The 12,572-nt window shown below is 41.1% G+C and overlaps 1 protein-coding gene across 1 annotated transcript in view; it reads left to right on the top strand.

Moving 5' to 3' along the window:
• LOC142741499 (uncharacterized) overlaps window positions 1-12,572 on the top strand; it is a 163,978-nt gene that overhangs the window by 125,473 nt on the left and 25,933 nt on the right. Inside the window, exons 7-9 of the mRNA XM_075850870.1 lie at window positions 2,385-2,475; window positions 8,088-8,162; window positions 11,797-11,936. Coding sequence (XP_075706985.1) covers window positions 2,385-2,475; window positions 8,088-8,162; window positions 11,797-11,936 — 306 coding nt within the window. The remainder of the gene's footprint in view (window positions 1-2,384; window positions 2,476-8,087; window positions 8,163-11,796; window positions 11,937-12,572) is intronic.

Raw genomic sequence — 12,572 nt, 5'->3', positions numbered from 1 at the left:
ATCTACAGGGGGCTGTGTGGCATTATCTACAGAGGGCAGTGTGTGGCATTATCTACAGGGGGGCTGTGGCAGGATCTACAGGGGGCTGTGTGGCATTATCTACAGAGGGCAGTGTGTGGCAAAAAAAATTGACAAATGAAATTCATCCGTTTTTAAAATGGACAGGGAAAAGAACTGATGCAAAACAGGGCAAAATCGGCCATTAAAAACAGAAACGCGGCCCGGAATGGAAACGGAACGGATTCAAAATGGATGCAAAATGGCCGAGAGAAATGGACCAAGACGGCCGTTTTTATTGGTCAACCCTCAGACCCTGTCGTGTGAATAGAGCCTTAGGCTGGACTCACACACAGCATTCTGCTGCGTTTTTTGTGGCGTTTTTACTGGCATTTTTAACAGCGGTTTTTATGTGTTTTTTTTAGTGCAGCCTGTTGTTACATTAAAGTCTTTAGTAAAATATAAAATGCACTACACACAACTGTGTTCTGGTTTGTGTTGTTTTTAAGTACATTTTGTGGACAGTGGCATATTTTTCCAAACACAACATGCTCTGGGTATGGTGTTTTTTTCTGGCATTTTTCCCATAGGCTTCTATATAGAACTTGAAAAAGCCATAAACAAAAATGTACAAAATTACACTAAATGAAAAACGCCATAAAAAAATGCATGTTACATTATGAGGCCTTATTTACACGAACGCTGCGCATCTCGGACGTGAAAAACTGCAGTTTTCCACGTCCGAGGTGCATCCGTGCTCAGCGCTGCGGGACGCGATGTCACACATCCCCCATAGTTGAGAGTCTGAGGAGGGACGCGTGAAAAGAACGGACATGTCCTATTTTCGCACGGACCCTTCACATGGTCCGTTGAAACAACGGCTGTGTGAACGGCCACATTGAATTACATAGGTCCGTGGGACGACCGCTGTTTCAACGGCCGTCCCACGGACATTTAACACGATCGTGTAAATAAGTCCTAATATTGCTAGTGTGTATTAGAGGCATTTTTTGCTGCAGTTTTAATTGGCATAAAAATTCTGTGTGTGAAGAAGCCCCTAAGTCCACTCCAAAAACTGAGCAAAAAACTGCATGAAAACTGGCCTTATTCACACAAGAGTCCGAATTGCAAAAAAACTGGCTGTTTTTCATGCATATGACGTGATGCATCAGTGTGGTTTCCCTGTCATTTTTCTCCTATGTGTTTGTCCTCTGCAAGTACTTCGTGGTTTTACTTTTCTTGTTTTCTCTGCATTTTTTTAGCAGCTGATGTCGTCCAGAATAGGACATGTGGTGAGATTCACACAACGAACACACACTCTGTAAAAAAAACACGAATGTGTGAATAGCCCCATTGATTTGCATTGATCAGTGTACTGTCAGTTATCTAATCGGACAGCACACGGACGGGAAATACGTTAGTGTGAATAAGGTCTTAGGGTGGATTCACACGCGCCAGATTTTGTTACAGAAATTTCCACAATTGAAAATCAGTTCCATTTATCTTATAGGGGTTGTTTCTACAATCGGTTGGATTTAAGCACGCTATATTCAGATAAATGGAACTGATATTCATTTGCAGAAATTTCTGCAATAAAATCCGCCATGTGTGACTGCACCCTAATTCCAATATTTAATAAAGTATTTATAGCTGTCAAGTAAAAGATTTCAACTTGTTTTTTGTGTTTGTTAGAAATCCACATCTTAAATAATGAATGTAAAACCATTGCTCATACGTAATTCATCTAAAATGCAAAAAACAGTGAAAACATAAAACAAATTCTAGCAAAAAAAAAAGAAAAAAGGATACATTTTAATCTCTCCAGCGGTCTGATGTATGATGGACGAGCTTGAGTAAGTATAAATGGTGTAGATAAAACTCTTGAGTGTCTAGTTACCAAAATGGCAGCCTTATTCCTTCCACCTGAAATCCTGCAGGTTAAATTTTGTATAACATAGTGATCAACAAACTAAAATTATTTTTAACCTAAGCAACAGTAGCAAATAATGTCTAAATCAATGGTTCCCAAATTGTCTATGAGGCTTCCATGACGAAATGTTTCCTGCCCCAAGGAACAACCTACTAACAAGGCCACACAGCGGGCAAATAACAAGGCAATACGGGAATATCGGAGCCTATGCATGATGCTAAGCTCCCTAAGAACGCGAGGGTGCATGGTGGGAGTTGTTATAGTTATGTTTAATACTTGCGATTGCCCATATATTTGGGCTTGAAGTTCAGAGAGTGCACATATATAGGCTGTTTCATACATACTTTTTAAGTCAAGCCTTACAAAAGAGGCTGGAGCACAGGGCTGGTCTAGGAGCAGGAGGCTGGACTCCGAGTGTGAATAAAATGTTAACAATCTTATTTTTTATCTAAACTAGAAAAGTGGAACGTTCCAGAAAATGTCTTTGTCATTACAAACACTGGACCAAAGCCTAGCACAAACCATCCAAAATATCTATGTAGATGAAGGTGAGAATTTTTTAATGTTCTAGTACAAATAAGCTTATTGATTGTTCCTTATTTCCACAAAACATTTAGACATCTTGTGAGGGGGGCTCCATTTTATTTTTTACTGTACACAGTGTATACTAAGCATTGCCTAGACTGGATACAATTGTATCCACTTCTCAGCTGAGAGCAGGGCGATATGTACTGGTTTGCAGGCTGTGAATGTAAACAGGAGAGGTCTCATTCACTGATCGCAAACTAATAACTTTAAAATGGTAAAGAATTGAAACATAAAGTATTTTAGAAAGTTGTATAATTTTTAATTTATACCTTGATTAGGTTTTATTTATATAATCCTGGAAAACCCTTTAAGTGTATCAGAGCTCTTTCATGTAATGAGCCTATGTCAGAGGAACCTGATCAAGACAGGTTTTCGGCCTTTGGATGTAAATAAGAAAATTTCCATTCACTGACTTGAAAATGATAAAAATTAAAACACAAAGTATATTGAAAACTTGCATAAGCATTGGTCTCTAACATTAACCTGTTTTCCCATAATCCTAACAGCAGAATATCAATGGAGTAATACTGTCCATTTTAACTGGTAGGACAGATGGAAATTATATTAAAGAAATGAATTCATTAATTAATTGATGATCTCCCCTCCCTACAGTATAAAGGCTAATGAAGTCCCTCCTCTCATTTGTTTATTATAAAAAATGGAGGTCAGAACATACGGCCCAAAGGCCGTACTTTCTGAAAACCATGAGACTGCACTACAAATCTGATCCAGCGGGTCAGGAGGTGGAATCTGCAGAGTTGAGTTGGTTGTAACTTAATCAAGAGGATCAATATTTTGGGACACATCTACATTAATTTCCGTCCTAATCCACCTACTCAAGGTGGGTTTCAAAGCTTTAATACATTTGTTTCTTCCTGCGAAGAGAAGAGAATCAGGAGATTCTCAACTTCCCTGACCTCATGAGATCAGTCTAAATAGATCTTTAAACATCTCAATATATCCAGGGGCTGGAAATTAATCTCATTATCAGAAGAAGACTCTGAACAAAAAAAACTGAAGGGAAATGACCTGATTCATATTTTGAAAGGTGGGGACTTACGGGGTGAAGGTAGGCAAAAACTTCAACGCAACTCCATTAGGCAGAAAAATAATATATGGATCTGCTGCAGATATTGCCTAAAGTTCCCCTATTCTCTTAGCTTAGGTTATGGCGAGAGAAAAAAAAAAGTAACCTTGAAGGATAGAAACGTATGGTTTACTTCCTCCAGAGGATCAAAGGGTAAAGAGCACAGGCTTCTCATAACCACAGACAAGTCCCACTGAGGGATTGGCTTGAGTAAGCTTCAAGCAAGGGGCACTTTTAAGCAACCTGTTAATTAGGGGGTCCTGAAATAAAGGTTTGCCTAGGAGAGCCGACATGGACCTTCAGGGTGGAAGTGTTAGGAAATGTCCGTCCCTTTAAAGAGGCTCTGTCACCAGATTTTGCAACCCCTATCTGCTATTGCAGCAGATAGGCGCTGCAATGTAGATTACAGTAACGTTTTTATTTTTAAAAAACGAGCATTTTTGGCCAAGTTATGACCATTTTTGTAGTTATGCAAATGAGGCTTGCAAAAGTCCAAGTGGGTGTGTTTAAAAGTAAAAGTCCAAGTGGGCGTGTATTATGTGCGTACATCGGGGCGTTTTTAATACTTTTACTAGCTGGGCGCTCTGAAGAGAAGTATCATCCACTTCTCTTCAGAACGCCCAGCTTCTGACAGTGCAGATCTGTGACGTCACTCACAGGTCCTGCATCGTGTCGGCCACATCGGCGCCAGAGGCTACAGTTGATTCTGCAGCAGCATCAGCATTTGCAGGTAAGATCGACTTACCTGCAAACGCTGATGCTGCTGCAGAATCAAAATAAAATCGTTACTGTAATCTACATTGCAGCGCCAATCTGCTGCAATAGCAGATAGGGGTTGCAAAATCTGGTGACAGAGCCTCTTTAAGATTACCATGACTGCTAGTCTAGCTTCTGGCCTGTTCTGATTTTAGTTCTTGAGCCTATTCCACTTCTCTGTCTTTCTTCCTATCAGATTGAAGGTTGGAGTATTTAAATCTGGGTTGGTTCTGTTTTTTTTGCTTGTGATTTTCCTGGTTTCCATGTGTTTGATCAAGCTACTGAGTATACCCTGTACCTTTGACTATTTGCACTTTTTGGAACTGGACCTCGGCTTGTCTCTGGATTACCCTTTGTTTAATGATTTGGACTTCCTGCTCCAAGCTGGTTTTGACCTCTGCAATCCCTGATATACACTGGCTTTGTGATTTGGACTTTCTGTTTACCCCCAGGCTGTCTTGATATCTGCTCTGGTTTTGCCTGCAGTGTACCTCATATCCAACACCGAACTCTATTAAAACAACCTGGGTTCTATGCTGCAAAGTTCAACCTGCCTTGGGATGGGCTCTCGCGAGAACCATAGAGTAGCCTTAGATTCTGTTGATCAGAGTTGTGATGGATTTTGGGTTGTGGATTTATTTGCACGCTGATTCCTGACAGTCTCCAGCAGCCTTTGGGGAATCGCTCAATTCCATAAACTCCCACCTTGGGAATTGCTCAACTGGTGATTCCATTACAGGAAGTACTTAGAACCTTGTAAGGCTGGGTTCACACACCCTATTTACGGACGTAATTCGGGCGCTTTAACCTCGAATTACGTCCGAAAATACGGCTCCAATGCGCCGGCAAACATCTGCCCATTCATTTGAATGGGCTTTACGATGTTCAGTGCCGACGGTTATTTTTTTTACGCGCCGCTGTCAAAAGACGGCGCGTAAAAAAGACGCCCGCGTCAAAGAAGTGCCTGTTACTTCTTGGGACGTAATTGGAGCCGTTTTCCATTGACTCCATAGAAAAACAGCTCCAATTACGTCCGTAATGGACGCAGCGAAAAACGCCGGCAGCATGCCATTACGTCTGAAATTCAGGAGCTGTTTTCTCCTGAAAACAGCTCCGTGATTTCAGCCGTAATGGACGCTGCCGTGTGAACATACCCTTAGAATGATAACTTTTATAACAAAAGTAGTAATCAATATCTCTATCTAAATATAGTCTCCATAAACAACCAGGTTGTACTCAAAGAGGCAGAAGCAAAGCCAGTTTTAAAGAGACTTTAAAGAGATCTGACACTAGTTTATTAATGTCCTATCTCCAAACTAATCTAATAGACGCTATGATCCTGATAACTACAGTGTGATTTTTTTGTCAAAAATGTTTATTACTTGCAAAGTTATGTGAATTTTTCTAAATATGCTAATTTGGCTATACTTGCCAAATGGGAGGTTACTCCTTCTTTTCACTCTGGGCGGTGTAATATGTTTTGTGTATGACTCTGTCCAATCAGCATCATACAGTTCTCCTCTTCCCAGTCCAGCAACACAGCGTGATCATATAGTATACATCTTTTATTCCCAACTGTATTTTCAACTGGCGATATCTCCAGCTGTTTCAGAACTAGAACTGCGATCCTTGTGCAGGATCTCATCTTTCATATGCCTACAGAACCGCTGTTCTAGGTGGTCCACAGCCAGAGATATGGTTATTTGAATTGATCCCCCTCTCCTCTAGCCTCAGACTCTCACACTGTGTGAAGCAGCTTCATGCTGATAGGACAGCGTCAGAGGCTGGGAGGAAGCTCCACCTCAGGAGAATCGCTGGTGCTGACACCCACTTGTCCAATAAAGGCTAATTTGCATATTTAGAAAAAAAGCTTCTAACTTTTAAAATAATACACTTTTTGGGACACAATTTTCACTAGCGTTATCAGTGTGACAGTGCCTATTAGATTAGCTAGGAGATTGGGTATTACTAAACTAGTGACAGATCATCTTTAAATATATTTAAAAAACAGCAGTCAAAAAACCCTTACTGAAAATTTCAACACAGCAAAGGAGGAGGAGGCAAGGGAGAAAAAAGAAAGTGCCACCGGGCATCCTTACATAAAAGCAGGCAAAATGTCCACTTACAGCCTCCCCTCCCCGCAAAAGAACAGTGGGAGAAAGCACAGAAAAGAGGAGCTCTAAGATGGTGTCCTCCAGTAACAGTCGCCAGATATCAGCCCACAGCCTCACCTCCCCGCTATAGAAACGGAGGGAGCGGGCACAGGAGACAAGAGGAAGGATGACAGCGTCCTCCAGCAATAGTGACAAAATGCCCACTGCAACCAGCAGCCAGCACTGCCAGCCATCCCCCCCCCCCTACCAGCAGCAACAAGGAAGGCTGCTGTCGAGCAGGTAAGAGAAAAAACCTGCTAAGCAGCAACAAAATGTAATAAAAAGATCGAAGGTGCATAGAACACCCAAAACCATTGGTCCAAAGTCCTATAGAACAGAAAAAGAAACAAAAAACGAGAGGGGCTCCTTTAGCATTTATAGTGTACAGGCTTTAATAAAAATTCCATCTGTCCTACCAGTTCATGATGGAACTTTACATTATACAATGGTTACTGTGTATTTACTTGCATTTAATTAAAATGTTAAAATCCCTTTAATTGTCTTCTGGGTGTTTTTTGTATTTGGTATGTAAATATTATGTTACCTAGTTAACAAGACACAATAACGATTATAGGATTCAATGACATATGTGATCTTTTATGATTTGTACCCCCTTTTAGACTCATAACTATAGTAATAGATTTTAAATTTTTTTTTATAATAATGCCAATAATTTCCAAATGGAAAATTACTTTAACTATTGTTCATTTACATTTTTTGCTATGATTGTAGGATTTATCAATAAATTGGCTATTTTTACATTTGTCCTGACATGAAAATCAGTTGAAAATAATTGTTTTAGTACCATAAAACCATTTATGCAGAAGTATTCCTGCCTTCAAAATGATGGAAACCACAATGGAACCTTACAACAGAACCCCGTACAACAGTTCCAGGACAGCGTTGGGGCTGACAGTCTAAATTGAAGCCACAATGCAGATGTGAACAGAGCTTTACCCTGAATAAATGTTTCTTATGTTAAGTTCCTTAAGTTGTTTTAACTGATAATCTTTTGGTACATACATTCGGGGCTGCCATCAGGGCAGTACAGATGGTACGACTGTCAAGGGCCCAGGCAAATAAGGAGCCAAAAGAAACTTGTGCATTGCCACTGGTGAGTTCCACCCAGTTACTACATGAGAATTACAAAGTTTCACTTAAAGATAAAAGGCCCTTTTAATAGGCAATAATGTGCATACCTGGTTCTCGAAATGGTGTCAATCATTTCACAAAAGTAACAAAACACAGGCCCCAATTAATATTCTTTCCCACTTCCCCATGGGCATACTAAATATATTGTTTGGGCCTCGGAGGCTGCATGAAAATCATATTATTCCCCTTCATTTCATAATCAGTGAGTCACTATTTGTAAGAATAATCATAAAATCCATCGTCAGGTGACCACCAAATATACGCAATGGGTTATAAGATGGAAATTGATGGAAATAATAGGGAGTTCAGGGGCCCTAAACATTTGCTTGTATGTGGTCCAGATATTTCTCATGGTAGCCCTAAATATACGATTAAATTAACAAGTTACCACAATTCTATTTTATCTTTTTGTGTTATGAAACAGCTGAAAATCCAGAAGGCGTCTTGACACTTGGTCTACAGAGGATTCTGCAACCTGTCTTCCATGTCCTCTTCGTGGGTACAAAGTACTTTGTATTTGTTTTTAATATCTGGACTGTTAAAAGGACCTTAAAGAGGTTGACCACTTTCTAATGAATTTCTAAAACTCCCTAAGTTGCTGTGTTCTAACACAGGCAACTTTAAACACCCCATCACTTACCCTGCGCTTAATTTCAGGGCACCACTGCTTCCTCTGGAAGGGCTTAGTAAACAGTGGACGACGCAATTATTCCATCTAGCTTTCAAGATGGCGGCGGTAAGTGGATTTGGCCATGTGACCACCTTCCCGGCTGCCTGCTCTTCTGTGTCTGTGCTGAACCATGGCTGAACATGTTCAGCGCATGTGCAGATACAGGCAGCAGAATCTTTTTTATCTGCACAAGCGCTAAAAGCATTTAGCATAGGCGCGGAAGGGCAGGCAGCCGGGGAGGATGTGACAAGGACAAATCACCTGACCGCCACAAAGCCCTTCTCATCCTGTTTACTAAGCCATTCCAGGGGGAGAAGGGTCCCTGAAATGAAGCGCAGGGTTGAGTGATAAGGGTAATTACAGCTGCCTTAGGCCGCTTTAGAAACTGTCTTTAGGAAATGGCCTCAAGCTGATAGGACAGCGTCAAAGGCCCATTAAGAACCGTTGGAGGCCAAAGCCACTTGGCTAGCCAGCGGGTCATTTCCATATTGGTTGCTAAATAAAGAGGGGTCCTTAGCTCAGCATTGGGGGGACACACAAGTACAGGACAAACACCGCTGGACTCACAGACACAGCGACTATTGGGTGAGACTAATAACTCACTTTGTAGGACCTAGTGACAGGTTCTCTTCACAGACAGATAAGATCATGTTCTTTCAAACAGGTGACTGGTAGTATGGAAAATGTACTGGCAGGGGGATCTTAAGAACCAAGTTTGGCACCACTGGTTTAGATCACTCCAACATGACTACTGTCACCCTTGTGAATGTCTGTGTGCAGTGGTCTCTCATATCCCCTCTTCATATAGTTCTCTGCTTAGGTTACCTTCTGCATAGGTCAGGGAATACAATGACTAAAATCATATAGATTATGGAAAGCTCTGGCTGATTGGAAATAAAATTAAGCTTCAAAGGGTTGAAGAAAAAGAGGATTACTACAAATAAAATGGATATATACAATCATATAAATCATAAATATGCCACTGACATTGTAGAGAAGCATTGTTCACATAGTAATCACAAGTCAAAGTCATCTTAGAAAATATCTGTGCACATAAGCTATGAATGAATGTTGATGAAAAAATATTAGGCTTGTCACATATGGGGTTAATGTGAGGTTCTGAATCCAGATATAGTTTGAATTAACAGCATAGCCCAAATTCTGCCTATTTATGCACAAAACTCATAAATCCATTACCAACTATATTTATCTGAGGAAACCATCATTAAACTATCATGACTTTAGCACAGCCATTGTCCTTTCTGACTTTCACTTGACCTGCCTAAGTAGAGTCGTGTGTTAATGAACCTTCCCTTACCCATCTTATCCCTCCACCCCCACCTTTAGGAAAGACACGTGACACCGAGGTTGGATGTGAAATGGCCACAGCAGCCGTTTATTAATTTCACAGTTTTATAAAACAATTTAAATCCGAAACATTCGGATAACTAGTTAGGAATCCACCAGAGAATTCCTCCTAATAATTCACATGACCCAACATGGGTCAGAATCGTAAATAACAATTTTAACGTTAACATTAACCCGAGCAGAGGAAGTCCTTGAAGCCCTTTCAGATATTCCTTTTTTAAGAACACACCGAGTTAGCCATCTGCAAACCACCAATTACCTCCAGCCGTAAACCAGCTCGGAAGCACCGTTCACCTCAGCAGATGGCTCCAACCACTAGAAGTCCACTTCAAAGGGATAACACCCGATGAAGCCCTCAAGTGATATACCGACCACTAGAAGTCCACTTCAAAGGGATAACACCCGATGAAGCCCTCAAGTGATATACCGACCACTAGAAGTCCACTTCAAAGGGATAACACCCGATGAAGCCTTCAAGTGATATACCTTCCACCAGAAGACCACTTCAAAGGGATAACACCCGATGAAGTCTTCAACCATGTACCTTTTTTGGGGGACGCATACCCCCGATGCGACCCCCCCACCATTTTGTACTGACTGGCCTCAAGGACTCCCCCCGCCAGCTGCCATGACAACAGAACCTACTCCGGAAAAAGGAAAAAACATGTTAAATAAGCACACAAAACAAAGACAACACTCATAAACGGACGTACATAAAGACCCACAGGGGTAACAAACCAAGGGCGGGAGGGTGGGAGCTTGTCTCTCCCTGTGTTACTCCTCCCGCTGCTTCCGGCTCAATGCCGCAAACAGCGGGAAGCTCAGCAACGGCCCCCTGACTCCTCCTTGTCCCTCCTCCACCTCCCCCTAACTCTCCCTCCAACTCTCCCCTACCTATTAACCCTTTCCCTACCAGTGAGGTCATGGAGGCTTCCCCTTAAGCCCTGCAGGCTGCGTCCAGCCTCTTCTGGAACCTGATTTTCATGGTAAATGAAGGAAAGGGAGCAATAAGCAATGTCATTAATGACTCAAGCTTCCAGGACTTCCTATGTAGAATACTAAAAATAGCTTAAGGACACCTTATCTCAGACATATAAACTCACCCTGCTATATGATGCTTGAAAAGTGATGGCCAAAAAGCAGGAAAAAGATTTGTTTATGGAGCAAAAACGTGAAAAATACAGTTTCAAGTTCTGTACATTAAGTTTACTTTGGTTAGGTTCGTTTTTAAAAAAGAACTGTATTGTCAATGTCCTGTTAATATATCTTACATATGGCGCCTTGTTATGTCATGATGCGAGTCAGTTGGATTAAAATGGTAGTCGAGTTTCAGCAAATTAATGTTATTTTTTTTTATAATTAAAGGTATAATTAATATAGTTTCTATATTAATTCCTCACAGTTCCCAAGATCTCTGCTTGTTGTTATTCGGTCGGAACCTTCATTGCTTACTTCCAGTGGACATAATTCTGTCCATGGTCATGTGATGGACACACAGGAGCTGGGATCGTTAGAAGACACAGCTCTGATACACATACTGCAACTGTAACGAGCCGTGCACCTGTGTGTCCATCACATGATTAAGGACAGAATTTTATCCACTGGAAATAAGCAATGATGGTTCCTACTGAATAACGACAAGCAAAGATCTTGAAAACCGTGAGGAATTGTTTCAGATAGTATATTGGAAAATTATATACTTTTTAATAATACAAAAAATGACAATAATTTGCTGAAACAGGACAACCCCTTTAAGGTAGCCATACACATTAAATAACTGTCGGCCGAACAGTTATTTTTCCAGACTCCACCATAAACATGCAGGCTTAGCTCGACTGTTTATTTCAAGGGGAAGAGAAGTGGCTTATCTGCCATAGGATGGGGCATGTTTAATTCCAACATGCTCAATCCTTCTTTCCCTCAACATCTGCCATCAGAGGAGAGTCAGGAGGCTGCCATACACATTAGATCATCAGGCAAGTCAACCGAAATCGTCTAATTTGGCTGAGTTTCATCTAACATGCACGGTTACCTTAAGACATGACCGGTTTACCCACTCTTCATTATCAAACATTTATATCATGTCATTCTACAGGTTATCTGAACATTAATACTTTACTCTACGTGTGGGATCAGTATATCCTTGGACTTGACGAGCCAGAGTTTAACTGTCTACCAGCTTTTGGTTTAGCATTTCTCATATTACTCCAAAGACATCTCAATGGCTCCGACACAGTAAGTATTAAATGATGTTCATATCAAAGTTTCTAAACACCCATAAATGCCTGTATATCCAGATCCAGATTATCAGTCTGACCCCCCCCAGGCCATGTGAGGCCAAATCTTTGGGGTATTCTTTAGGCTGGATCTAAGAGATCAATACTAGGTTGGTTGGAAAATGACTGCATATCAGCTTGGTGCTTACAACTGCAGCAGATGGTGAGCCATGGCCATGGCATTTCTGCTACAGTGAATGGTTCGTATTTAAGCAATGCTAAGGACATTGGCCTAATTGGCCTAATGTAATTCAAAAACAACCATGTGCCTACATCACATCCAGTTGGGTGAAGCACAAACTAGTGAATATTGTCTCAACCCCAGAACTCATTGGGGGGATTTATGGGTCTCCGTATGAGTTATGTGCCAATATCTCCCTCCCATATGTAACATTGGCTGGATTCACCCACATGGGCGACCCTGTGGAGGAATCTGGCATAGACTGAAAACAATATCAGGTTGCATCTGGAAAATGTTAGTAAATAAGTCACACAAACGTGATTTTGAAGCTCCACCAACTTTTTCTGACAAATTTAAATGTCAGAAAAAGTGGCACAGGGACTTCATAAATACATTGATAAATCTGCTAAACAG

The sequence above is a fragment of the Rhinoderma darwinii genome, chromosome 2 (assembly GCF_050947455.1).
Source record: "Rhinoderma darwinii isolate aRhiDar2 chromosome 2, aRhiDar2.hap1, whole genome shotgun sequence".
In the NCBI taxonomy this organism is placed as follows: Eukaryota; Metazoa; Chordata; class Amphibia; order Anura; family Rhinodermatidae; genus Rhinoderma; species Rhinoderma darwinii.
This window is presented reverse-complemented; position numbering and strand designations above follow the sequence as displayed.